Source organism: Rana temporaria, chromosome 2 (assembly GCF_905171775.1).
Source record: "Rana temporaria chromosome 2, aRanTem1.1, whole genome shotgun sequence".
Classification (NCBI taxonomy): Eukaryota; Metazoa; Chordata; class Amphibia; order Anura; family Ranidae; genus Rana; species Rana temporaria.
Genome location: NC_053490.1, coordinates 239,909,953 through 239,937,634, shown reverse-complemented (window position 1 = coordinate 239,937,634; position 27,682 = coordinate 239,909,953). Strand labels below are relative to the sequence as shown.

The 27,682-nt window shown below is 46.6% G+C and overlaps 1 protein-coding gene across 4 annotated transcripts in view; it reads left to right on the top strand.

The window, feature by feature from the left end:
* NF1 (neurofibromin 1) overlaps positions 1 to 27,682 on the top strand; it is a 317,171-nt gene that overhangs the window by 102,855 nt on the left and 186,634 nt on the right. For all 4 annotated transcript variants that reach the window (XM_040336668.1, XM_040336666.1, XM_040336665.1 and 1 more), the window contains exons 12-19: positions 2,859 to 2,981; positions 5,708 to 5,842; positions 6,700 to 6,813; positions 18,739 to 18,818; positions 21,342 to 21,465; positions 23,336 to 23,582; positions 25,280 to 25,353; positions 25,434 to 25,517. In XM_040336668.1, the coding sequence (XP_040192602.1) occupies positions 2,859 to 2,981; positions 5,708 to 5,842; positions 6,700 to 6,813; positions 18,739 to 18,818; positions 21,342 to 21,465; positions 23,336 to 23,582; positions 25,280 to 25,353; positions 25,434 to 25,517 (981 nt within the window). The remainder of the gene's footprint in view (positions 1 to 2,858; positions 2,982 to 5,707; positions 5,843 to 6,699; positions 6,814 to 18,738; positions 18,819 to 21,341; positions 21,466 to 23,335; positions 23,583 to 25,279; positions 25,354 to 25,433; positions 25,518 to 27,682) is intronic.

Genomic DNA, 27,682 nt, shown 5'->3' with positions numbered 1-27,682 from the left:
TTCCACTCCTCCAACTTCAGCAAGAAAGCTCCCATTAGTTAGTGTTAACTTTGCCCAGATATGGAAATATTTCTCTTATACTCCCAGCTCCACTGATAATCCTGCTGAAAATGCTCTCCGCCATATGAACATGTCAAGGAAGGAGAAACTTCATAGTGCATTATGTAAAAGTAGGCATTTATTGAAAGTCCTCGTCCTAGCTGGTGCATGGTGACATCACAGAATGCAGCTCCAGCCGGCACATTTTCCCCGTAAGAGGCACAGTCTGCGACCGGGTTTGTTTTGAGTATCCTGTCTCGTTTTTTTTTTTGTAAGTGCAAAATTGGATTGTACAATCTCTGTATAATTTCCTTACCAGAACTATAGAATAAAATTACCCACCTATGCATTTACTCTATATCAGGCAGGCCCTTGCACTACACAGTGCAATTTCTTTTAGATCTACCATCAACTATCAGATTGTACAGTGTATGATAAGCTTTATACAAGTACATAGGAGGGAGTGGATGGTGACTCAGCTGCCAAGTCCCATTCACATCTCTGCATAGCAGGAACTTCCATTCCTGCATGTGTGTTTTGGGGGGGGGGGGGGTTGTTTTTGCTCATCAAGGATCATACAAGATATGCAAGCCATGGGCAATGGATGAGCAAAGTTGAATGGAAGCTGCAACCTGGGGACTTTCCCATTAGACAAGAAGAGAGGAGAGAAAGGGAAAAGATGGCGCTGGTAGTTGGGAGAAGTGTAAAGAAAATGAGAGGCAGGAGATGTGATGGAAGGAACGTAAAAAGAGACTGGAGGGAGAAGGAACAAAGCTGGTGCAATGGAGTAGAGAGACCACCAGATGCCAATACAGTTGCTAGCACCACATTGGCAATCTAAAAAATGGCTGTAAAAGTTAACCGGGTTCTGTCTGTCTTCAAATCCAGAGACAGATCGAAGCGCTGTAATCTATGGGGATGCGAACTAAACAGTCATAGTATAAAAACCGCATCCCATGCTGCCACAGGCTAGGTTTTAAAAAGTAATGAAGAAAGTGGCCGATTGTATCCACCCAATCACAGAAAGAAAAGATCATGCAGAGAAATAAGATGTGGAAAACACAGATTAAATTTGTGTGATATCACCAAGTAGCACTAGATTCACACGTGGAGTACCCCTAGCAGGGAAAAGTAGAAAACACATCAAATGATTCATCCCCCTGAAAGGATAACCACTATGTAAACAATACCGAGCAGGTGTAGAAGAGGTTTGTTGATAAGCCCCTTGCTCCATATTGAAAGGTGAAAAAGAGGTCCACCTTCCCAGGATCCACATGGAATCTAGGCAGGCAGAGACATTCCAGGTCATTGAAAGACATTTGGCAAATAAGGCAGAAAAGTCAGGCAAAGTGCAGTAACCATAAAATACTCTGTAGCATTGAGGCTTTATTAGTGAATAGACAGTAAAGACTATTGGTGTGCACCGGGTATCCTGGAGGACTAAACCATGGCAAACAAGCAAAACATGAGGGCAAGTCAGCCACAAGAAATGTCCACCTTCAAGCTGGATTCACACATGCGAACTGGATGCAGGTTTTTTTTCGATTGACAGGCAAGTGTGACCGGCTCTCAATGGAGCCGGTTCACACATGTCTGGTGTGGCCGTGGTCCAGATTGAAAATTAGTCTGGAGCATCTTTTGCTCCAGTTCAGGTGCGAATTGAGGCTAAAATTTGGACCTAAATTGCACCTGAACTGGTGAACAGACACGCACCAGACCCCAGGCACCCTACCCCCACCCCCCTGCAGTCCCTAATTTTGTCTAGCAGTGGATGTCTCCCGAAGAGGTCTGGGAGAAGGTGCTTAGTGGCACTGTGAAATTTAACAGGGCATCTATTCCAGGCCCGCTTTGAGCCTTTCAGCTGGGTGTGTTTGCGACCGCTAGGGACCTTGATTTTGGGTACTTTGTCAAGCTCAGTAAGGGAACAGGCTATAAAGACACTGACAGTGTCCCGTAGGTCCACCGGCCATGTAGCCTCCAGAATACCACAGAGATTTATATTGTTTTGCCTGTGGAGATTTTCTAGGTCATCATGTTGAAGGCAAATGTGGTTTGGAGTAGCCTGTTGCTTGTGGTTTTCCAGGGTATAGTGCATGGGTGCTCAACCTGTGGCTCTCCAGCTGTTGCAAAACTACAATTCCCATAATGCCTCAGCCTTTGGGAGACATGCTTGTACCTGTCAGCGGCTTGCAATGCCTCATGGGAATTGTAGTTCCACAACAGCTGGAGAGCCACAGGTTGAGCACCCATGGTATAGTGTGTTTACTGTATTTTCAAGATCCTGCACATAGTGTCACTAGTGATATCATGGAGGAGAGATGTTTCAAGCCTGGCTGCAATCATTTCCATGTCCTATCTCGTAGTAAGGGAGAGGAGGATGGCCAACATTTCAGAAGGGGATAATATAGTACATGAGGCAAGGGCAAAGGCTCTGGTCTCTATACTCCTAGCTGAAAAGCTAGGCTCATATGGGCTGGAAGGCAGCTTATCCCTCATCATTGCTGGTATGTCCAAAAGACCTGCGCCCTGGTGAAGGTAGCAGAGCGAGGCAGCCACCGTCCTTCTTTCTGCTCGGTGTATGGAGGTGCAGTGACATCTTGTCCCTGAAGGCTGAGTATGTGCATGGTGTAGCTAGAGAAAAAAAAGCTCTTTATATCGACCAATTGCAATCATCTCTTTGCCCTGCTTTAGTCCCAGTTTTGGTCGGGTGGAGGCGGACTCTCCCTTTGCTCCTTTTTGAAAACTTTATTCTGACTTTATTCTGATTGTAGCAAGACTGAATTGTTTAATAAATGTGTTTTTTTTTTTCCCTTTCATAGTCTGCACTGGATTGGTGGCCCAAGATTGATGCTGTGTATTGCTACTCAGGAGAGCTCCGCAGCATGTTTGCTGAAACGCTCAAAATCGTCATGCAGTTACATACAGCAATCCGCCTGACGCCGGTAAAGTTTGACATCTTATGCTGTGTGCATATTCAGTCATTGCATATTCTGTTTCAATCTAGTTTCTCTACATTCAAATAGAAAAATAAAAGATTTTATAGCAACAGAGACCATCTTCATGCATTTAAAGCGCTGCGCAAACTGTTGGCGCTATATAAATCCTGTATAATAATAATAGTAATTTAAGAATTGTCTTCAATTCTTAGTGATTTCATTTGGCTTTGAATGTTTGTAACCTCTTTAATGTGTGTAAAACAATGGTGACCCTCAATGCCTTTTTAAAACTGTATTTCAGTGCATGTAGAGCACTCTGAGTGATTCACCCTACTTTATTAACTTATGATTGTTTTCACCCTCTAGATAATTGATATGCAATTAGCGGACCTCCGGCTGTTACAGAACTACAAGTCCCATAAGGCATAGCAAGACTGACAGCCACAAGCATGACACCCAGAGGCATGAGGGGACTTGTAGTTTTGCAACAGCTACAGGTCTGCTAATTGCATATCCCTGCTCTGGAAGTATACATTTTTATACTTTAAGTGAGTAAAAAAATTATGAACATTTTTAGGGCAGGTCTTAGTTGGTGATTGTTGGCCAATAGTTTTACTTGATTTTGATTCACTGCTTCAACATTGTCAGGGCTATATGAGTCTACCACAAAGCAACAGCTATCAATTAGGATGACTGATTCCTTATTTGTCCGGTCCTCAGGACCTTGCAAAAAACACCCTGCTTCTCAGTCTATTAGTCAATAGATAAGAAATGTCCTTGAGTGTGCAAACAGTTGCTACAGCTTACACACTCAAGGATATTTTCCTCCTGTGCTTTTACGCACCTATTCTACCAGATCAGTGGGAGTTTCCTAGGCATTTGGGCACCAGGCCTCTGTTACCCAGCTTTGTATGGCCACCACCTAGTTTTCTGTTGATACCTTTTCAAAGTTCTAACATGTGGACGTCTGTTTCTCTGTGAATGCAGCTCTTGCCCGCAAGGTTCTTGCAGCAGCACTCTGTAGTTGGGTTTGTTGACCCTTATTATTGGGCTTTTTGGCACAGTTCAGTTGCTGCCCACTCTTTATTGCTTGGGGAAGTCCCAGGGTCAATGAATGCCTTGCTTTTTTTCTGTACTGCGGAATACAAGGAATTTTTTGCCTTTCTGTAAATTCCATATCTTAGAGTACCTGATACCTATGCTATTCCTTTGGTTACTGTGCATTACTTGCTACCGAACTAAAAACCCATGGGGTAGGGTGTTGAGGGCGGCACCTAGCGTGCTTATGTTTGAAAGCTTTGTAATTTAAAGGCAAGTTGAAGCTGCCCCCCCCCCTTTTTTTTTAAGCAAACAAGCTCAGGTTCAGTAATTTTGGGGGCATGTAATGGCTCATCCAACCCAGGCTGATATTGCAGTATAGTTGAGTCAATTTTTTCACCGGTTATATCTGCCTTTACCTCCATATCTCTTAGGCACACCTTTGAAGAGATCTGAGTTACTGGCACTATTTCTGTTTACCTTGTAGTATTTCCATTTCTTTCTTTGCATTCTACTTTAAGAAACAATACAATGGCTATAGTGCAACACTCTTGTAAAGTGTGCACTTTGCAGCCCTGGGAAATTGCTTGTAGCAACATTAAAATTATTTTGAAATATTGATAAAAGAATCAGCTTTAGGTGGATAGCCCTTTTAAAGAGGGCGTCTATCAGTTTCTAAAGATTTGTGCACTTAGGGTTTGACAAATTTGCTTGGAATTTAGGAGCCAGAAAACGCGCCCAGTCCCAAGCGCAGAAGCGATCACATACGTGAGTAGCGCCCGCATATGTAAACTGTATTCAAACCACACGTGAGGTATTGCCGCGATCATAAGAGCGAGAGCAAAAATTCTAGCTCTAGACCTCCTCTCTAACTCAAAACATGCAACTTGTAGAATTTTTTAAACGTCGCCTATGGAGATTTTAAAGGGTAAAAGTTTGTCGGCATTCCACGAGCGGACGCAATTTTGAAGCGTGACATGTTGGGTATCAATTTACTCGGCATAACCATATCTTTCACAATATAAAAAAAAATTGGGATAACTTTACTCTTTTATTTTTTAATAAAAAAATGTGTATTTTTTCCCCAAAAAAGTGCGCTTGTAAGACCGCTGCGCAAATACGGTGTGACAAAGTGTTGCAGCGATCGCCATTTTATTCTCTAGGGTGTTAGAATAAAAAAATATATATAATGTTTGGGGGTTCTAATTAGAATGAAGGAGATGGCAGTGAAAACCGTAAAAAAAAAAAAAACACATTAGAACTGCTGTTTTACTTGTAATGCCAGTGGCCACCACCAGATGGCGCCAGGTCACAGAAATCAGCTTGGGCCTTCACAAGGCCGCAAAGCCGCGGCCTAAATTACCGGCCGTCGCGGGCCATCCACGATCGCGCGGCGGTGGAGGCACAGGATCCTGTGCCTCCGTGAGGCCCCCCTCCGCCACCGCACGATCGCCGCGGGCCAGCAACGGACGGTAATTGAGGTCGCGGCCTTCTAAGCCGCGGCCTCAATTAACGGCGGGCGCCAGGTCACAATTTCTTGTCGCAATTGCGACCTGGCGCCCGAATTTTGTCAAGGCTGCACTAAGATTTTGTCACATGTTCAAATGTCTAATTTGTGTTTTGCACTGAGTGTGCTAATTTACCACTAGTTGCATTTTAATTCACTCATCCTTATTGTTGGAATTTTTCCTCAGAGTCTTACATTTAAAGAGAAAATGCCATACCTTAAGTTTAAAGAGAAACCAACCGATGTGGAAACAAGAAGTTACAAATACTTGCTACTGTCTTTGGTCAAGCTCATTCATGGAGACCCAAAGTTGCTATTGTATGTAAGTACGGTAGATATGTTTTTTTTTTTTTTTTTGTGCTTAATATTTGCATTTCTAGCCAAACATTTTTCATTGTAAATTAGGGAAGGGTTGGAAGTCTCCATTAAAAACTCAAGCAAACCAATAGATATGTAAAGAGTTTTGTTTCCTAGCAGGCACCTTCAGCTCCTTTGAGTTCAGTTCAGATTTCTTGTAGCAGCACCTGGATCCCATAAAACAGAGGTGTTCAGATATGCATTCCCCTTCCATGTCCTGCTTGTTTACATTTTGAAGAGTCGAATGAGTGAATTAGGGGGATAAAGGGAACAAGAAATACAGGGAGGCAAAAGGTGAAAAAGGACTAGGGCCTATGGGGGTTGGCAGGGAGGGGGGTACACAAGTTGCCAATGTGGTTGTATTGAATGTGTTTTTACAAGTCTAGTAGCCTGCGGTCAAAATTCAGGCCTCCCAGGTTGGTCGGAAATTAAGCTGTGTTTTGTAACCAAGCCATAAGTTTTTCATTGACTGGTATCCAGCGCACGTTGGTCTTGACAGCTACAGTGTGGCTGGCCAGTTCTAGGAGGGTGTCATATGACATTCTCCCGTGATCATGCCTGCTGCATGGGCGGTGCGCTCTGTGATCCTTGTGTGCTTAGACAGCAGTAAAATCTGAAAGTGAAAGACTTCCAGCATCCTTCAAAGAACTCCAAGAATCATATTTTACAATGAGTTTAAAAATATTGTAATCATGCAAAGAATTCATACTAGAAAACTTGTGTTTAAAGAGCGGCTTCCTGCCTGTCCCAGATTACAGCTTTTTGAAAGCTCAGTCTCCTAAATTATCAGTAACTTTACATATTTTTCTCTCGTTATTCCAGAACCCAGGAAAACCTGGCCCTGACACACAGAGCAGCTCTGCAGAGCTAATAAATGGATTGGTGCAGCTGGTTCCACAGACAAACATGCCTGAGATAGGCCAGGAAGCCATGGAGGTGAGGAATCTGATTTCAGTGCTTGAGCTGAGTGAAACTGAATCATGTTAGTGTGGAATTACAACCCCTTTGTAAGTTCTTTGCTGGGTGTGTAACAGAAATTGTGCATAAATCGTATTTATTTAAAAAAAATATTTTTTAGTAAACAGGCTATTGAACAAGTTATTGAACTTAAAACTAGTACAGATACATGCCGGTGACAGTCATCCATAGTCTACATATAAATTACAAGGACAATAATTCACTTGTACAACAACAAACTTCAAGCATGTGTGTATGTATACATCCCAGATGTTGACATACACGATGTATCGCATGGAACCAAATTAACATGCACAGCCTCCAATGCTTTTTTCTGCTATACCTAGCTTAGACTAAACTGGTCTGTCTGGACTTTGAACAAAGTCCAGGAGTGTCCAGCCATGGGTGCCCATAACCTTTCAAACTTTCCTAAGCATCCCCTGTGTTGGTACACATTTTTTGGAAAATAAGGGTATGTCCCATGTGTGTTACCCACATTTGGTGTGAAGGAGGGTCAGATGATTTCCAGAGCAAAATAAGTATTTATTTTGTGGGCTACAAAGAGAGCACAATTAACCGCTACTCTCGTGGGCTCCTCTGGTATTAGATCGCTTAACATACCAAATTTAGGGTCTAGCGGGACAGAGGATTGGAATACCCTATTAAAGGTACCCAAGACAGCTGTTCAATAGTGTAATTAAGGACATCCACAGAGATGGTGGATGAGGTCACCTCTGTCCCGTTTACATCTTTAACACAAGGGGTCAATGAGCATGCCCATTTTATGCACTACAGCAGGCGGGAGATGGGATCTTAGTACTATGTAGAACTGGGATAGTTTTTGTGATGAGATTAAGGAGCTAGTTACCACTGCCTGTAGTACTCCCCACATCTCCCCACTGATCACCAGACGGTAATCCCACATCCACTTCCCATCTCTCTTGAGCCTTGGTGGGATAGCTTTCCAAATAGTCACTCAGTAACATATTGTAGCACTGAGAAATTAGACCTTGGCGATTTAGGTCCCGAGTGTCTAGTCACCCTGAGCCCTAACCGCATGCTGCAATTGATAATTGCTGTAATAAAATTGCATATAGGAGGGGGGACTAAATCTCTCCTGGAGAGTTGAAAAGGGGAGAAGGCTCCCATTGTGAAAAATGTGTTTCAAATGCGTCACCCCATATGCCTTTTATCTGAGACCCTGTTGCAATTTGAACAGTTCCCCGTAAGAGCTATAGGCTGTTAATTCCTCGACCCTCTGCAGCGGTTTAGCCTTAAACCAAACTGTGTGTAAAAGGTTGCAAGTGGTAAAGGTTTTAAGTGATTTAACAATCCGATTCCTCTTTCGTTCATGGACGGACACAGCAGCAATCTTGACAAAGTGGGTATTGGCCTTCATTCAGGAGTGACTAGGCAGAAACTTTTAGAAAGTGTTAAACACATCACACACAGCACAGTACCACCGAGGGTGCGGTCCCTCTGGGTATAACCCCTCTCCCTGCATCTCGTAGCTCCAGTTTCTTTCTGCCTAGCAAAGGAGAAAGACATGTCTCTCTTCGGGCCCATAGGCCTGGAGGTGTATTTCTATTTTTATTTTCAATTTTTTGTTCCTGTGATCTGCGATCAACTGCTGACTGGGTGACAGGCTGGATCCCAGATCCTTGTAGTCTCCCCAGATTCGGCCATCAAGCATGTGCTGACCTTGGCTACGCACTGGGTCGTCCACGACATGCCTGGCTCTCTACGGGTGGCCGGTGAGCTAGAAGCTCCGGGGAATGCATATGACCGGTCTAGAGGGCTGAGTCACAGCGCGCCGGGCCGACAGTCACCTCCGTAACCGCGCGGAAGATGGTCTGTCTGGGCTGCTTCCAGCATAATTCACAGGAAGGGTAAGTAGTAATCCCCTGCTTTGGCATGAGGACATAGCTGGACGAGTAGGGGGTTCCATCCTTCCCTTCCTCCCTCCCCACCTTCCCTCCTCCCTGGGCTCTGTGAGCTAGGATGGCTGCTGGGTGCCGGGGGTTCACCCGTGGGAGGCTCCATCTGTGGCGGGAACTACGCTGTACGTCCGCTACTGGGGTGCTAATGGGCTGCTATTAAGAGTGTCAGTTTGCTACCTGTGTTCCTCCCTCTATGCTGTCAGCGGCCACTTTGGCCTTGATCTGCTGCTCTGCGGCCATTTTCTTGTGGTCCGCGCAGTTTTATTTTGTGGGGGCTTTTGACCTCTAGTGTACATTTAAGTGGCGCAAATCAACACGCGCTGCGGAGGGTCAGACTCACACAGGCGGCTGCAAAGAGCATCTCAAGTGGGAAGCGGACGGCAGCTGTGCGGTACCATTTAAGGGTGGTGAGTCCTCTGGGGGGGGCCCCTCGTCTCTGTGGCAGCTAGGAGGGTGGGCTGTTTTGCCTTGCCTGGAGTCCCTGTGGGTGTCAAGTGCGTGGGTCAGCATGGCATCGGAAGCCTCTTCCCCTGAAACACCTGAGTTGGCAATTGGTGCCCCTGCACTCGATGTTTTGGTGGACATGTCTGCGATCCTAGAGGCTTTTGTTGCCAAGGTGGAAGCGGTGCGTGGGAACAGGGGGGGGTAAAAAGCGACCCCTCTCCCCGCCATCTTCTGCGGACAACTCTGATACGAGTCGGGCCCAGCTACGGCTTATGCCCCTGGTTCTGATATATCTGAGGATGCAGACCGAGATCGGCTGGACAGTGAGGATGACTCCGGGTCAGCACACGAAAAGTCTCTGGTAGGTGATCTCATCACCGCAGTGCGAGATACTCTAAAGATAGAGGAGTCTGCGGAAGAAACAGAGGCGTCTGTTGCCTTCTGGTTCCGTAAGCTGACCCACACTGCTAAGGTGTTCCCTTGTGTGTGTTTAGACCAACTTTTATACAAGGAGTGGGACCATCCACTGAAGTTTCTTTTGGTCCCTAAAAGTTTGGCAATGCATTACACTTTTGAGGAGAGCTTCCTGAAAAAATGGACCTCTCCTTCGATGGTGGACCCTCCTGTGTCCAGATTGAACAAGGTAACCACGATTCCGGTGGAAGGGGCCCCTGCTTTCAAGGACCCTGCGGACAAGAAGGCTGAGGCGGTCACCCTCTACCTATACACAGTGGTGGGCTCGGCTGTGCGTCCAACGATGGTTGGAGCACTGGTGTCTCGCACTCACTGAATGGGCAAAAATGCTGCACAATGGGTTAAAAGCACATCAGGCTCCTTCGGACGTGGTGGCTCTGGCCGACCAGAGGGTACAGGGCCTAAAATTTGTCTGCGAGTCAAACTTGGATACCATTCCTTTGCTGTCCAGAGCCTCGAGCTATGCGGTTGTGTTACGCCGTCTGCTCTAGGCTAAAGTGTTGGTCTGCGGACCAATCTTCCAAGAAAGCCCTGATGTATTTGCCCTTTAAGGCTGACAGACTTTTTGGAGCATCTCTGGATGACATTATTAAAGATGCCACAGGAGGTAAGTATCCTGCTCCCACAATCCAAAGGTAAGGCGCCACACCGTAGGCACGGGCAGTTCTTCACCGCGCATAAGCGTTTTTTCCGCCACAGGTAAACTATCTCAGGCCGATAAAGCACCTGCTGAGGGACAGAAGCGTCCCAGGTTTGGCAAGCTTGCGAATAAATCTACGTCAGCCTGAAGGTCTGCCCCCGCCCGTCTCTCGCGTGGTGGGACGTCTTCGCAAATTCGCGGCCCGGCGGACATCTCTGATCTCCGACCGGTGGGTTTGCAAAGTAGTTTCCTCTGGGTACAAGATAGTTTTTCTCTTGCCCACCGAACAGATTTTTTCCCCCCAACTTCAGGATCTGCTGATACGCGGGGTGATCATTCCTGTCCTCTGGTACCATGAACAGATTTGAGTAAAACCCCTGAAACCGTTCCTGTACCGAAGAAGGATAGGGTTCGTCCAATCCTGGAACTCAAGGCCCTCAATTGCTTTGCAAAGGTACAAAGATTCCGAATGGAGTCAGTTTGCTCTGTTGTCGCTGTTCTCCATCCGGGGGACTTTCTGGCATCCTTGGACATCAAGGACACATACTTGCATGTTCCCATATGCACCAGACTTTAGAGATTAAGAGAGTCGGGGAGGCCCACTATAAATTTGTGGCTCTCCCTTTTTGGCCTGGCTTCGGCACCGAGGGTGTTCACCAAGGTGCTCGCCCCCATTTTCTGGCCGTGCTAAGACAGCGTGGCATCGCTATCATGGGCTACTTGGACGATCTTCTTCTGAGGGCCACTTCAAGCTCAGAATTGGAGGTGAGCGTGTCTATAACCTGTCAGACCCTTCAAAACTTTGGTTGGGTGCTGAAAACTCAGAAGTCAGTATTGGTGCCGACTCAACGCCTAGAATATCTGGGGTTGATTCTGGACTCCTCAGAGCCGAAAGTTTTTCTCCCTGTGGAAAAGTTGCAAAGATGGTCGTCACTCTGCTTTTGCATGCGGGTCCTGGGTCTCATGGTAGCCTCCTTCGAGACGGTACCATATGCTCAATTTCACACTCGAGGGTTGCAGAAGGAAATTCTGTCCAGATGGGACAAGTGCCCATCATCCCTGGATTGTCAAATCCGGGTGAGCCACCTAGTCAGGACCTCCCTGGTTTGGTGGCTGACATCACCGGCACTCCTGTCGTTCCTTACTTTTCACTGGATGGTTATCACGACGGATGCCAGCCTTGCGGTTGGGGGGGGGGGGGGGGCTGGGGGGTTCAGTCGACCCAGGGTCGCGGGACTCCGGAGGAATCCTGCCTGCCGATCAATGTCCTGTAACTTCGGGCGATCAGGCTGTGCATCTCCACGTGGTCTCAGAGGCTACAAGGGCATTCAGTCAGGATCCAGTCGGACAACGCCACGTTGGGGGCGTATGTCAACCATCAGGCAGGAACAAGAAGCGTGGCTGCAGCATCGGAGGTCGCTCACATCCTTAGGTGGGCAGAAACGAGCGTACAGGCCCTGTCGGCCGTATACATTCTGGCGTAGAAAAATGGCAGACGGACTACCTGTGTCGCCAGATGCTGGACCAAAGAGAATGGTCTCTACACCTGGAGGTGTTTCAGCTCCTTTGCCAAAGATGGGTGAGCCGGACGTAGATCTCCTGGCTTCTCCACTCAATCGTAAAGGTTTTGAGGTTTGTGGCCAGGTCAGGAGACCCATGGGCAGACGCGTTGGTGGCACTGTGGAGTCAGTATCTGCTAATCTACGCCTTCCCTCCTCTGAAGCGCCTTCCTCTGCTTAGTAGAGGCAGAGGGGATTCCAGTGATCCTAATTGCTCCGGGTTGGCCTCAGCGTCCCTGGTACGCTGATCTAGTGCGTCTGGTACCAGACGCCCCTTGTCTACCGCTACGAAAGGACCTACTGTCTCAAGGTCCCATACGCCACCCTGCTTTACAGTCGATGACTTTAACGGCATGGCTATTGAAAGCCAGGTGCTAAGAGACCGGGGCCTGTCAGATTCGGTGATCTCTACCATGAGAAGTGCTCGAAAGTCTACTAGGCCTTCCAAGTGCGATGGTAAATCATCCTACATATCCATGTGTAAGGAAATTGGATGACATCCACGTACCTATTTAGTTTCCAGGGTCCTGCTGTTTTGTCTCATTGTCCATGGACGGACACAGCTCCTTAAATCTTGACACGTGGGTTATGTTCCCTGTTTACAGGAGAGGGACTATTCAGAAACATGTTAAATAGTTAAATACATGTTACATTAACAGAGTTGAACAGCCCCGCCCAGGGGGCGGTTCCTCCAGACATAACCCTCCTCACTGTAGCATGCAGCCTCAGTTTCGTTCTGCCTAGCAAGGAGGACGTATGGCTCCCTTTGGGCCCAGAGCCCTGAGGAGAAATTTTATTTGACTTTTTCTTGAAGAATCTTCTTTCAACTGTCGGCTGAGAGACAGGCTGGATAATAAAGATCCTTGTAGTCTACTCAGTCCGACCAGCAAGCGTGGACACACCTTTGCAAAGAGGCTGGGTCTGCCATGCCATACCCCATGACTCCTGGGGTGGCCGGTGAGCTTTGCTCCGAGGTCCACATATGACTGGGCTGTGGTGTTGTCTCACTCACAGTGGACCGGGCCGACAGCTACCTCCTTTGCGGTTGTAGTTCTGTCAGGAATGCGTCAGCGAGTCCTCGCTTGGACGGGTAAGTACAGTCCCTCCTGCTTCGGTGGGTTGGTACGGCTGGGCATTCCTGGGGTTTGGGGGTCCCTTCTCCCTTCCCTGCTCCTTTCCCTTGCTGCATTGCTAACATTGCTGCTGTCAGGGGGGGAGGGGGCCTTCCTGAGGGGACTGTGTTATCTGGCCTGTGTTTTTTCTTTTTTGTATTGGGCTTTCCTGTGAGGTAAAAAGCCCTGTGATGAGCACAGATGTTTATGATTATACTTCAGCGAGTAGTTAGACGCTGACTGATTGGTGACACCTGTAACGGTTTTGCTTTTTATGCTGCATCTGTATCTTATCCTTATATAATAAAGGCCTAGGAGGCTTTTCCTGTTTAAACACAGGTCCCTGCAGATGCCGCAGTTACCTCACGGTTCTTTTCCTCTCACACGCTGTGTGCTGAGAGCGGACGACAGCGCTGGGCAGTCTTCTCCTGAGGTGAGTCCCCTGGTTACCCCTGGTCAGCGCAGCAAGTGGGTGAGAGGCCCTGAATAGGGCTCTAGGAGCTTTTGTATATTTGGAAGGACAGGTGTGCATATTATAATACACACTATGTAAATATTAATTAATATTTGGAGTCAGTATCTGGGTCCTTCCCCACATGCTGGTGGTGGCAGCAGGTGTTGGCACCTGGGATTCTTCTGAGTTTTTGTTAGTCTTGGACACGTTTGTGCCAGGGTGGGGGTGGACTGCGGGCAGGCAGTAAAAGAGTGTTCCCTTCCCCCGTTATCCCCTGGGAAATGCTCTGTTATGAAGCCATGGACCAGGAACCTAGTTAAAAAAAAAAAAAAAAAGAAAAGCAGAATAAGGCATTTATGGGTGCGCTTTTTACTGCTGCAAGGGACTCTCCTAAGCTGGATAGTGCAGCTGGGTTTCCGCCGAGGGCTTGGTCTTTTTTGGATCACCCAAATCAGACCGCTGTGTAGGTGCTTTCCTTCTGTGCCCTTCTTTGATAATTTCTGAGATGCGGAATGAGAAAAGCCGCTGAGGGCTTTTGTAGTCCCTCACCGCCGGGCGGGAACCCACTTGTATGGATTTGACTAATAGAAGATCCGAAGTACTGACCTGTTCCATGTTTACCATGCTGGGGTCTGGCTTGCGGCCTATTGTGGCCACTACTCTGGAGCCTCAGTCGGCACCATTTTTTGGGAGGTTTTTTAATTGCATTGAAAACTCCCATTGGCGGCCATTTTGTCGTAGCCGCGCTATGGCACAGCTTACATTGCGCCGGCCATTTTCCTGTGGCCGCGTTCTGAACGCTCGGCAGCCATCTTGGAGTAGTCCTGACCCCTAGTGCTGTATACAACTCACGGAGTGAGCATTTTGCACCAGACAGTGGAGGAGCACCGACTCTCTCCTGAGGTTATTAGGCTAGAGGACCAGCTGGTCCAGGGCCTCATATAGGTCTGTGATGCTTCATTGAATGCTGCGCCCTTGTTATCCAGGGCTTCTGTTTCAGAATGGTTTTATGCACACGGTGGTGTAGTGGTTAACTCCATTACTTGGCAGCAAGAGAGTCATTGGTTCGAATCCGGACACTGCCGCCAATCTGCCTGGAGCTAGCATTGTCGCTCCCTGTGTCTGCGTGGGTTTCCTCCAGGTACTCCGGTTTCCTCCAAAGGCATGTGTGCATACACCTACATAATATACATACACACTATGGCCCGGATTCACAAAGCACTTGCGCCGACGTATCTCGAGATACGCCGCGTAAGTGGAACTATGCGCCGTCGTATCTGTGCGCCGTGCCCACAAAACTAAGGTACGCCTAAAAACAGGCTTCATTCCACCGACGTAACTTGCCTACGCCGGCGTAGAGTGGGCGCATATTTACGCTGGACGCATTTGGCTCTCCCATTGATTTTCTATTTAAATATGCGAATGAGGGAGATACGCCGATTCACGATCGTACTTGCGCCCGACGCAGGCTACGACTGGTGCGTGTAAGTCGTATGTCGGCGTAAAATTAAGCCCCATAAAGGAGGTGTAACTCGGCAGCATCCATGCAAAGGGCTGCACCAGGGAACACAAGCCGGCCTATTTTATGTAGTTTACGTTGTACGTGAATATGGCTGGGCGTAGGATACGTTCACGCCGTAGGCAGTGATCCGACCTATCTTAGGGAGTCGTTCCGATGTGATTCTGAGCATGCGCACTGGGATGCGTCCACGGGAGGGCGCATGTACCATTCGTTATACGTATCTGTCTGGCGCTGGGCCCATCATTTGCATGGGGTCACGCCTCATTAGCATGGCTCACGCCCACTTCCACTTACGCCGACTTGCGCCTTGGAAACCCAGTGCAGTTTTGGCAGCATTGGCTTTGTGAATTCAATGCTTTCCTCTCTGCGTCGGCGTAGCGTAAAGGAGATGCGCTACGTCGGCATAAATATGCGCCGATGTCTGTGAATCTGGTCCTATGGGTATGTATTATTTAGGGGCAACACTCCCAGGCCGTCAAGGCCCAGCTGGGGGACTAATCCGTCCCTGGGTGCGTAAGCCGATCACGCAGGCACCCAAATTCTGCCAATGTATGTAGCCTTCCCTCCCTGTCTCTAGGTGGGAGGGGCGGTTTGCAGGTGAAACCTCCCTGCTCTCCGACCAGTGGGTCTGCGAGGTGGTCTCTTTGGAGTACTAGATAGGGTTTCCTCCTATCTACAGAACAAAGTTCTTTCCTCCTGTCTTCCTCTCCCGGCCCGTCGGTCTGCCTTGGGCAGTGTGGGATTTGCTAAGTTGCGGGGTAATTTTACCTTTCCTGCAGGACGAGAGTTTTGGGGTTTTCTATGGGCCTCAGGCCCTAAATACCTTTTGTGAACGTCGGGTAGTTCCGCATGGAATCCATTTGTTCGGTGGTAGCTGTGCTCCATCCGGGGGATGTCCTGACGTCCTCGGACATCAGGGACGCATACGTGCATGTCCCGTTTAGCGCATGTCAGTGTTTTTTTCTGTTATTCGTGATGAGAGAGGGTCTCTGTCAGCCTGTGGCCCTCCCTTTTGATATGGCGTCAGCACCATGGGTTTTTAGCTAGGAGCTCGCACTTATCCTAACTTTGTTCGGACAGCAAAGCTTTGCCTCATTGGCTACTTGGATGACTTTCTTCTGAGAGCAGCTTCTGTCTCCGACCTAGTGGATGGGTTATTCCCATTTGGACCCTCCGAAGATTTGGGTGGGTGTTAAACGTTTAGGCCAGAAGGTGTATCTCAGTAGCAGCAAGCCTGCCCTCCATGTGTGCGACCCAGGGTTTAAATCCTGGGCATGCTAGGTTCCGACTCAGCGTTGGAGTATCTAGTGTTGATCCAGACTCCTCGGTGGCAAAGGTCCTTCTTCCCCTGGAGAAATTGCAGACTCTTCAGTCTGCGGTGAAGGTATTGGCATCACGCAATCGGTCTTCTCTCCGGGCGCTTGCTGGTTCTGGGCTTGTGGGTAGCCTCCTTTAAGGCGGTACTGTATGCCCAGTTCCACACCCTGGTTTTCCAGGGGAAATACTGTCCAGGTGGTAAAAATCTCTGGTCTCTGAAATCATCAGATTCCGGTGCGCCACCTAGTCAGTCTCTGAGTTGGTGACAGAGATCCCCGACTCTTCGGTCCGGGAAGTTGTTTCTTTCCTTCCAGTGGTAGGTGTTTACGACGGATGCCAGCTCACGGGTTGTGAACCTGGGGGGTTCACAAAACTGGGGGGTCCAGTCGGCCCTGAGTCGCTGGACTTGCGTGGACCTACGGCCACACCTCCCTGAATGTGTCTGGTCTCTGTAGCTACCCAGGGTCAGCCCTGGCTAGTGCCTGGGTGGGAGACCACCTGGGAATACCAGGTGCTGTCTACTGTTCATTGTCCTACTAGTTTAGGCGATCAGGCTATGCTTCTCCTCGTGGTCGACCGATCTGGTTTCAGCCGGACAACGCCACGGCCATGCTTCGGTCTACCATTAGGTATACCGGCAGGCGGACTACTGAAGTCGCCAGATGCTGGACCAGGGCGACTGGTCTTTGTGCTTGGGGGTTTTTCGGCTCCCTTGCAGGAGGTGAGCCTCACGGGGCATGGATCTCCTGGCCGCTCGTCTCCGCAGCAAGGGTGTCAAAGTTAGTGGCCAGGTCTAGTGATCTGGTACAGACGTGTCAGTCGCGCTGGTGGCCCTGTGGGGTCTGTATCAGCGACTTTTTGCCGATCCTCCATGGTAGTTGCTTCCTCGGCCGCTCCACAGAGTGGAGGCTGAGGAGATCCCGATGATTCTAATCGCTCCAGATTGACCTCGGCGTCCTCGCTCCAGATTGTCCTCGGGCGCCTGGTAGCGGAGGTACCCTGGCGGTTGCCAGGACAAGAGGTTCCTCTGTCTCGAGGTCCCATACTTCCTCCTGTTGTACAGTCACTGACTTGCTCAACATGGTAATTGGAAGCCTGACTTTAGGTGACCAGGGTCTGTCTGACTCGGTCATCTCAACAATACTGAGGGCAAGTAATGATTCTTGAAGCTATTGGGCTTTAATGTATTTTGAAAGTATCAAATGTAAGATCTACTTCTGGTCTTTTCCATGGTGACACAACTACTAAAGGTTGTGAAAGGCCAATGTGCTTGCACCCTTTTTAACCACTACCACTTTTCTAGGACAGGTACAGTGTTCTAGGTCCTTTATTCTCCAATTCACTGTTACCATATTACACTCTTAAAGCGTATGTAACCCTCATCTTGTTTTGGCCTTTTAAATATACAATAAGCATTTTTTTCATTTTTTTTTTTTTTTTTTATAGCGGTGCACAAAAAAAAATGGATCTTGTTAGCAATGTACAGCTGTCCTGTGTCCTCTGCATACTTCGTGTTACCTCAGATTGTTTACTTGGCTCTCCCAGTAATCATGGACTACACAATGATTTGTCTTCGTTTCAGTGATCTACGAGTAGAGAAGATGAGTAGTTTAGCAAGTCCATAGAGACAGGGCTGACAACACTCAGTCCATATAACAGCTTAGGCTGTAACTAAAGTAAAAAAATTTTATATAGTTTTTAATAGAGGAATTTTTGGAGAGGGATTAGAACACCTGCCAGTTTATTTTTTTTATTTTTGCTTTCTGTGCCCCTTTTAGGGAGATTGACCCTCTCTATTTGTCCCGTTTACCATTGTTATTGAAAGTGAGCGTAAAGAGAGAAAATCAAAAGAACAGGAGGGTAATCTTCCAATAGTGATACTAGTTTTTGGTGACACCCAGGGATTCCCTCTCACTTCCCATTTTGCCTATGGGAAATTTCCCCAATAGGACACAGGTGGCAAAAAACCCGACTGGGGTTATAACCCTCACTTGATCCAAAATTAAAATCCCTAAAAAAAAAAAAAAAAAAAAAAGTGTGTGTGTATATATCTATATTGATAAAAAATATGAATTCAAGAAGAAATGTATTGAATAGCAGAGGTGCCAAGTGAGCGACCCTTGTGTTTAGTGTGCAGAGGGGGAAGCCATTTGCACAGAACCCTGAAGATCCTAGCTCTAACTGTATGTAGCACTGACTAGTACACTGATTTACAACATTCCCAGCATTCCTCTGGATATCGGATATAGATACAGTACTTGCATCAAACCTAGTGGGCCCAATGTAAGGCAAAAATATTACTGGAATTCAGCTTTACATGGTACAAGAATAACCTGTTTTGTACCAAACCGTTCTGATATAATCAAAAATATAAAGGCAAAAATTGTAGTAACCATCCACCCTATAATCTGTTTTACTTTTTATTCCCCCCCCCCCCCCTAGGCTTTGTTGGTTCTACATCAGTCAGACAGCATTGAACTTTGGAATCCTGATGCACCAGTAGAGACATTTTGGGAAATTAGGTGAGTAAAAAGGTTTTTCTCTTTGGCAGTAAATACTTGGCTTTGGTTTATATTTTAATATCCGTAATAGCGTTACAAAAAAAATCTTTCTTAATTTTTTCTTAAATTCTTTGTTCATGGAACTTGTAAAACAAGTGCTTGACCTAATTATTGGGTGTTAAGGATTAATCGCTGTTTAGATGTTTTAGTCTAGGTTCCCATCTGTGCTTTTAATGTAGGGCGTGTTTGCACAGCAATGCTAGACACTTGAGGCAAAGGGTCCCAACCTTTTTTTGAAACTGCAGCCACACTAAGGCCTCATGCCCACGGACGTTTTTACAGCTATTTTATGAGCGTTTTTTTCAGCTTAAACGGCTCTCAATGTTGGCCTATTGCCTCATGCCCATCATGAAGTTTTTGAGCTGTAAATGGCTGAGCCGTTTTTAAGCTGCGAAAAAAAAAAACAGGACCAGTGCATTCTGAAGCTCTAGCGTTAGAGCTGTGAAGACGTCAGACACCAGCAAAGGATGTTAAATGCTATTTAACGAGGCTTAACGCTGTGTTAAGCCTCGTCCGGCGTTTCTTTTTCTATTCAAAATCAATGGTTCCCTATGGGAGCCCATTGATTTTAATAGAGGTCGCACCAGAAGTCCGATCAAGATGATCCGACTTGCGGGGTGACTCATGTGCGGTGAAACTTGAATGGGAACCCTGCGAAAATAAAAATAAAAATTGCGTGAGATTCCCCCAGGATGATACCAGACCCGGTCTGGTGTGGATTTTAAGGGGAATCCCCCACACACCAAAAAAAAAAAAAAAAATCATGGGGGTTCTTTTTTTTTTTTTTACGTTTCGCAAGCACACTGCTCCAGTGTGAAAGCCCTAGATCTTTCACACTGGAGTGACAGAAAAGGCGCTATTTGTAGCTCTATAGCTCCTGTAAAGCGCCTCAGTGTGAAAATGGCCTTAAAGTGGAGTTTCACCCAGGAAAACATCATTTGCCCAAAAATCTTTAAAAAAATTGAAAAAAAAAATGTATACTCACCCGAAATACCTGTTGCTATGCGGAAGTTTGTAATCTGCCTCTTCCGTAGCCGCGGTCCGTCTTCTTCATCTTCTCCTAGTGAATGGGGCGCGCTGCTTTCTGGGAACTGTGTGTGTTCTCAGAGCAGCTGCCCATTCAAGTCGGCGCGAGACTCGCGCATGCGCAGTAGGAAATGGGCAGTGAAGCCGTAAGGCTTTACTGCAGGGGTGGCCAACCAGTGGCCCGGGTGCCACATGTGGCCTGCGGAGCCCTCTGATGTGGCCCACGACCTCCTGCTCTGGAATGGTGGGTTGGCAAGCCCAGATCGCAGGTTGCCGACCCACCATACCACAGCATCCGTGTTGTGAATGAAGCTGGTGATAGAGGAAGAAAGCGGCTGTGGAGCACAGCCCCATAAGCCGATGCTTCCTCTACAGCGCCGGAATTTGCCACAGGTGGTGTCTATGGCAAAGTTCAGCTAACCCGCAGGATAGACGCAGGTGCACTACGCTGCACCCGCAGTGTGGGTAAACTGCAGCACATCAGTGTGAAAGCAGTCTTAGGCCCTTTTCACATGATCAGCCCGATCAAATGGGACCCTCAATTCACCTCTATAGAGCGACAGATGTTTGTTTTTACGCCTGCCTACCTCCAATCCGAAAAACAGACGGGAATTTGTCCCCTTTCATCTGGGCGGATCGGAGGGCCTATAGAGTAGCCGTGACCTGTCATCCGCCCGCTCCGCTCATTGTGGCCCTTGACTGGTTACCAAGTTGCTTAAGTGGCCCTCGTTCTTCAAAAGGTTGGGCACCCCTGCTTTACTGCCTGTTTCCCCTAGTGTGAATGGCGGCGCGGGACCTGCCTACGATCGTGGGATTGGCATCGGGGGGGCCATCAGCGCAGGCAAGTAGGACAGGTAAGTGTCCTTATTAAAAGTCAGCAGCTACACTGTTAGTAGCTGCTGACATTTAAAAAAAAAATAAAAATTTGCGGGTGGAATCCCACTTTAAAGATGATGTTTTTATTTAAAAAAAAATAATGGGTAATACGTGCCATTGTAAATGCACAAGTGTTTAGAGTTTTAGAGACATGATTGGGTGATTTTGCAGTCATCATAATCGCTGCTACTCCAAAAAAGAAAGCCAGTAAATTAATATTTGCCATGTTTAGTATGCATACTTGGCAGTCAGTTAAAAATCTGTGCATCTAAAACTATTTGTATCAGGCAGATTTAAAAAAAAAAAATTAATTTTTATTTATGTATATCGGCAGATTTTTTATTTATTTTTTAATTGTGCTTTATAAGACACAGACTTGAAATACTAAGACGCTGGGTTATATAAACTGGTACCTTCGAGTTATTGCACACTGGCAAAACTTTTGAGGACAGCATTGTCACTTATAGACTTATTTGACCCAAAATGAATAGAAGTATGCCAAAGATTTTTTTATTTTTGGGGGCTTTTTAAGTGCTGTCTGGGAATTTTAGATTATACAGATCTTTTGTATGTTTTTCACAGTTCACAAATGATTTTTTACATCTGTAAAAAGTTGACTGGTCATCAGATGCTCAACAGCACAGAAGTCCTGAAATGGATGCGAGAAATTTTAATCTGCAGGAATAAATTTCTTCTAAAAAATAAGGTATCTGCAGAAATATGTGTAAGGTTACTTGTACTTGTGACATGCTTGGCTATTTTTAATTTAATTTTTTCCAATAGACTTAGAGTGATTGTAAAGGCTAGGTTTTCTAAATGATTTTTATTTAAACAACAAATGCTTACCTGCTCTGTGCAATGCTTTTGCACAGAGCAGCCCAATCCTTATATTCTCTGGTCCCCTGCCGGTGCTCCTGGCTAGTGGCCCCACCCGCCAAGGGCGGTCGTATTTGATTCAATGAAGAGGGAGAGAGCCTTTTAACCTTGGCATACACTGATTAAAATGGGGCGGTTTGATGGAGGATTGTATTTTTTATTTATTTATCTCAGTGGCTAGCTTTTCTGATTTACCAACAACTACGGAGTATGAGAGCATGCCTTGGGCCCCTGTCACACATATGTGACTTCAAAGTCGCGCGATTTTACCAAGATTCGCGGCTGCAATTTTCACAAGACAGTCATACGACTGTATATCCGACTTTGCCCCACGACTTGAAGTACGACTTCAATGAGCTGGGATGCCGACTTTGATCCCCCAATAATTAGGGAGAACTCCACGCCAATATTTTTTGGAAAAAAGAACGGCATGCGTTCTCCCTTCATTGGCATTCCGGGCCCATCGGTCTGGTAAGGGTTGAATGGGTAGGGGTACGATGTACCCCATACTTATTCACATAGGGTCGGGGGCAGGGATCTGGGGACCACTTTATTAAAGGGGGCTACCAGATTCCGATAAGCCCCCCCGCAACCCCCGACAACCAACGGCCAGGGTTGTTGGGAAGGGGCCCTTGTCCTCATCAACATGGGGGCAAGGTGCTTTGGGTTGGGGGGGGGGGGCGCAGGGCCCCCATGTTTAGGGCATGCGGCCTGGTGCGGCTCGGGGGCGCTCGCTTGTCCCCATCCGCCTTTTCTGACTGGCCGGGCTGGTGCTCGGACAAGGGTCTGTTATGGATTTTGGCGTGGGGGTTCCCCTTAAAATCCATACCAGACCTATGGACCCGGTAAGCTCTTCTCCCAGCACAGCCAGAAAACTGACCACACTGATGGGATGGCTGTGTTTCTTTGCCTCGTGTTTGAAATATGAAAGAAGGGTCACCAAGTATTTTACTCAAAGGAAGAAATACAAAAGGAACACAGTACTTTTTAACGCATGTACAGTACATGATCCCACACTGAGCGTTTAACCATTATGAGCGAAGAGTCTAATCAGTATGACCGTTTAGTTTTCTCCCTTTAACGTATTAAACTTTTAGAATCTTGTAGGAATACCTTGTAAATGACATGTAACTTTGCATTGCTTCCTTTTTTTTTTAAATATGAAAATACTGCTTGCCCGGCTCTTGCTTTAACACTGACCTGGAACGAACACATAGTAAGCAGAATCTAAACTGATCTACATTATTACTTTTGGGCCAACAACTCGGCACTGAAACTAGAGGATAGGCTTGGGCAACTATAATTTTTTATGAGTGAGAAATATGGAAACTGTCATTTTTCGCTAATGAAACTTTTAGCCGACACTTGGTATAACATCGAATGGCGGTCTTCCTTTAATAAAATTGATATGACCGCTTAAAAAACCAACATGTTTCAGCTGTCAGGCCTTAATTATGGCCATGATTAAGGCCTGATGACTACAAAGTGTTGGCTGTTTCACAGCTTTAATTTGTCATTTCAATAAAGGCTGCCATTTGATGTTTACGGAGTGCTGACTTTTCCTCTATTGGTATATGATTTTAAGAGCAGGTATAAGCTTTGTCCATTTCCGTTTCAAATCTAACTGTAACGAATACTGTATGTTCCCTGGGTTTTTCTCAGTACACAATGTAAATCATACTTCTGGTCCTTTCTTGTAGGAGTGTGCGGCTGTCGGAAGTGCAATTCCAATATGTCGTCAAGCCCACACTAAATTAGAGGTTTGTCTGTACATGTTTCTCTGGAGCCCAGACATTGAAGCTGTTCTAGTGGCCATGTCCTGTTTTCGAAGCCTGTGTGAGGAGGCTGATATACGTTGTGGGGTTGATGAAGTATCTGTTCATAATTTCTTGCCAAATTATAACACTTTCTTGGAGTTTGCATCTGTAAGCAACATGATGTCTTTGGGTAAGCGTATAAGAGTATCTGAGTTTGTATTATATGCAATCTGTAGAAATTTCTGCTCAGGTTATTTGTTCTATATTGTGCTATGAAAACCGATTAATTGTCTTACCTGTGTCACCAGGTTCAGAATTTGTAATTTAAATGGCTTTTTCTAAGTTTCAGGCTGGTATCAGTAGCATGCTTACGTGTGTTAGAATTCTCATGCTACCCCATGTGCCTTTACTTTAGGCCCTTTGTATTGTTTTGGTCTATATACTTGGCATTGTATTTGGGTTCTTTAAGCATTTTTATGTGTTAAAGGGGTTGTAAAGGTTCGTTTTTTATTTTCTAAATATGTTCCTTTAAGCTAGTGCATTGTTGGTTCACTCACCCTTTCCTTCGATTTTCCTTCTAAATGTTTTTTTTCCTTTGTCCGAATTTCTCACTTCCTGTTTCTCCTCAGTAAGCTTGCCCCTATCATCCGAACCGTTCTGGCTAGGGGTTAGTCAGCCAGAACAGCTTACTGAGGAGCAACAGGAAGTGAGAAATTCAGACAAAGGGAAAAAAAACATTTAGAAGGGAAATCAAAGGAAAAGGTAAGTGAACCAACAATGAACTAGCTTTAACCACTTGCTTACTGGGCACATATACCCCCTTCCTGCCCAAGCAAAATTTTAGCTTTCGGCACTGTCATGCTTTAAATGAAAATTGCGCGGTCGTGCGACGTGGCTCCCAAACAAAATTGATGTCCTTTTTTTCCCACAAATAGAGCTTTATTTTGGTGGTATTTGATCACCTCTGCGGTTTTTATTTTATGCGCTATAAACAAAAAAAGAGCGACAATTTTGAAAAAAAATACACTATTTTAACTTTTTGTTATAATAAATATCCCAATTTAAAAAAAAAAAAAAAAAATTTCTCAGTTTAGGCCAATGCGTATTCTTCTACATATTTTGGGGGGGGGGGGGGGGGGAATCGCAATTAGTGATTGGTTTGCGCAAAAGTTATAGTGGCTGCAAAATAGGGGATAGAATTCTGACATTTTTTTTATTATTTTTTCTTTTTACTAGTAATGGCGGCAATCTGCGATTTTTGTCAGGACCATGATATTGCGGCGGACACAACGGACACTTGATTCATTTTTGGGATTATTCACATTTTACAGCGAACAGTGCTATAAATATGCACTGATTATTGTATAAATGTGACTGGCAGGGAAGGGGTTAGCACTAAAGGGCGAGGAAGGGGTTAAATGTGTACCCTGGGAGTGATTTTTACTGTGGGGGGAGGGGACTGACTGGAGATGGTGACTGATCTGTGTCCCTATGTACAAGGGATACAGCATCAGTCTCCTCTCTCCCTGACAGGATGTGGATCTCTGTTTACACACCGAGATGTCACTGCCGATCGCGGGTATCTGTCAGACATCGCGCTGCCAGGTACGCGCATCGGCATCTCGGTGACGCGCCGGGCACGTGCCCCCCCCCCCCAGTGGCCGGAGGACCCAAGGCCGTAAAAAGACAGCGTCTCTGCATTTTAGAGCCACCTTGTGGCCGTCATTTTACTATGGCCGTGTCTGAAGAGGTTAAAGGAACCTATTTTTAGAAAATAAAAAATGAACCTTTACAACCCCTTTAAGCCAACGTTCGTTTTAAAGTATAAAGTACTTTTTTCTAAGACCATATATATGGCTGACTTTGCTACTTTGTGTACATTTATAGGTAGAGCCGCTCTACAGAAACGTGTCATGGCTTTGCTAAGAAGAATAGAACATCCCACTCCTGGAAACACAGAAGTGAGTCTGGTGTATGTGTGTGTGTAAATTTATATATACATTTTTTATTTGCTTATATTTATCTCCATTACTGTCTCCAGGCTTGGGAAGATACGTATACGAAGTGGGAGCAAGCCACAAAGTTGATTCTGAACTTCCCAAAGACTAAGCTGGAAGATGGCCAGGTGATGAAAACACAGCATGTTTTGATACATTTTAAATTCCAAATCTAGCAAAAACCTTCACCGTTGTTCTGAACAGGATAGAAAAAGTTTAAAATCGGTCCGATTTTTATTGCTGTTGGTAAACCAAATATGAACTTCCCCTACCTCATCTGCCCAGAGACTCTGGTACAAGAAATTAGAGGGGGAAACAATGTCCCTCCAACAGGAGAACACTGACAACAGTATCATTCTGGCAGAGTTTTTAGGGCCTGTTAACACAGCAACTGACAGCTGGCGCACACTAGACCGCAGCAGTGTGGTTTAGGCTGAGTTCACACTGATACTACAGGACAGTCATCCTACTTTGCTCTGCAACATCAGTCATACATCCATCCGAATTAAATGAACAGGATACTACTTTGATCCAGCTTTGATAGTCGGACTTGTCCTTTGACCAATCAAAACAATCCAAGTGTGAGATGAATTCCTTTTACTGCTGCTGTAATCACCATGTCGGATATCAAAAGTCGGATGGTAAGGACAAGGCTCCTACTTTGATCCGACTTCAATGATATTCAATGGACTGAAGTCGGATCAAAGTTGGACCAAAGTAGTGCAGGGAGCATTTTCAAAGTCGGACCGACTTGTGTCAGACCAGTTAAGACGGCTCCCATAGGGAAACATTGATTTTCACACGTCGTGCGACATGAGCTCCCAATGTCGGAGCGTTTGTCGTACCAGTGTGAACCCAGCCTTAGTCCCCTTTCACACTTGGACTGTAAAGTCGTGTGACAAGTCATTCTTCATGATTTTCAATGACTACCATTCATACTGGCACGACTTTGTCGTGCCGACTTCAAAGTAGTTCCTGCATTACCTTTTTTTCTAAAGTCGGATTCCGTATTAACAGATCCGACTTTGGCATGCGACTTGTACACACGACTTGTGCATGAAGGGGAACTCCACGCCAATTTTTTTGAAAAATAACCGGCATGGGTTCCCCCTTCATCAGCATATCGGGCCCTTCGTTCGGTCTGGTATGGTTTTAAAGGGGAACCTCCACCCTGAAAAAACGATGTGGTGTCCCCCCCCAAAATCCATACCAGACCCTTATCCGAGCACCAGGCTGGTCAGAAAAGGGGGTGGGAACGAGCGAACACACCCCGCCCCAAAGCACCTTGTCCCCATGTTGATGAGGACAAGGGCCCCTTCCCGACAACCCTGATCGTTGTTTGTTGGGTTCTGCGGGCGGGGGCTTATCGGAATCTGGGATCTCTCTGGGGGTCTTTTTCTGACTTTGGGGGTCTTCTCCGCTCTCTTCTTCTGCTCTTTGTGCTCCCCGGTTCTTCTCCTGCTCTCCGGTGCCTTCTTCGGAGCCGGCAGCCGCTATCTTCTTTGAAGCTCTTTTGCTAGCGGCGGCCAGCTCCGTCTTCCTCGTCCCCTTCTTCCCTCTTCTTTTCTTCTGATGACTCAATGCTCCCTCCCGCTGTAATGCCGGGTGCGCGGTGATTTATATAGGCCTCTTATGATGTCAGTCCCAGCATGCTCCGGGTGGTGACGACATAAGGGGGCGGGGTAATTATGTCGTCACCACCCGGAGCATGCTGGGACTGTGACGTCATAAGAGGCCCTTTATAAATCATGCGGGGGCATGCGGCCTGGTACGGCTCAGGGGGGGGGGGGCGTCCCCACCCCCTTTCCTGACCGGCCGGGCTGGTGCTCGGATAAGGGTCTTGTATGGATTATGGAGGGGGACCCTATGCCGTTTTTGGCGTGGGGGTTCCCCTTTAAATCCATACCAGACCAGGTATGCCCATGAAGGGGGAACCCATGCCGTTTAAAAAAAATAATAATTGGCGCGGAGTTCTCCCTAATTATTGGGGGGATCAGTCGCGTCCCTGCTCATTGAAGTAGTACATCAAGTTGTGGGGCAAAGTCTAATCCACAGTCGTATGACTGTCTCGTCAAAATCGCAGGCCGCGAAACACGGCAAATTTGCGGTGAAATCGCGCAACTTTGAAGTCGCACAAGTGTGAAAGGGGCATAAGGCCGGGTTTAACACTGGTGCGACAAACGTTCTGACATTGGGAGATCCCCTTTCGTAACGTGTGAAAATCAGTGTTTCCCTAGGAGAGTCGTCTTAACTGGTCCGACTTTGAAAATGCTCCCTGTACTACTTTGGTCCG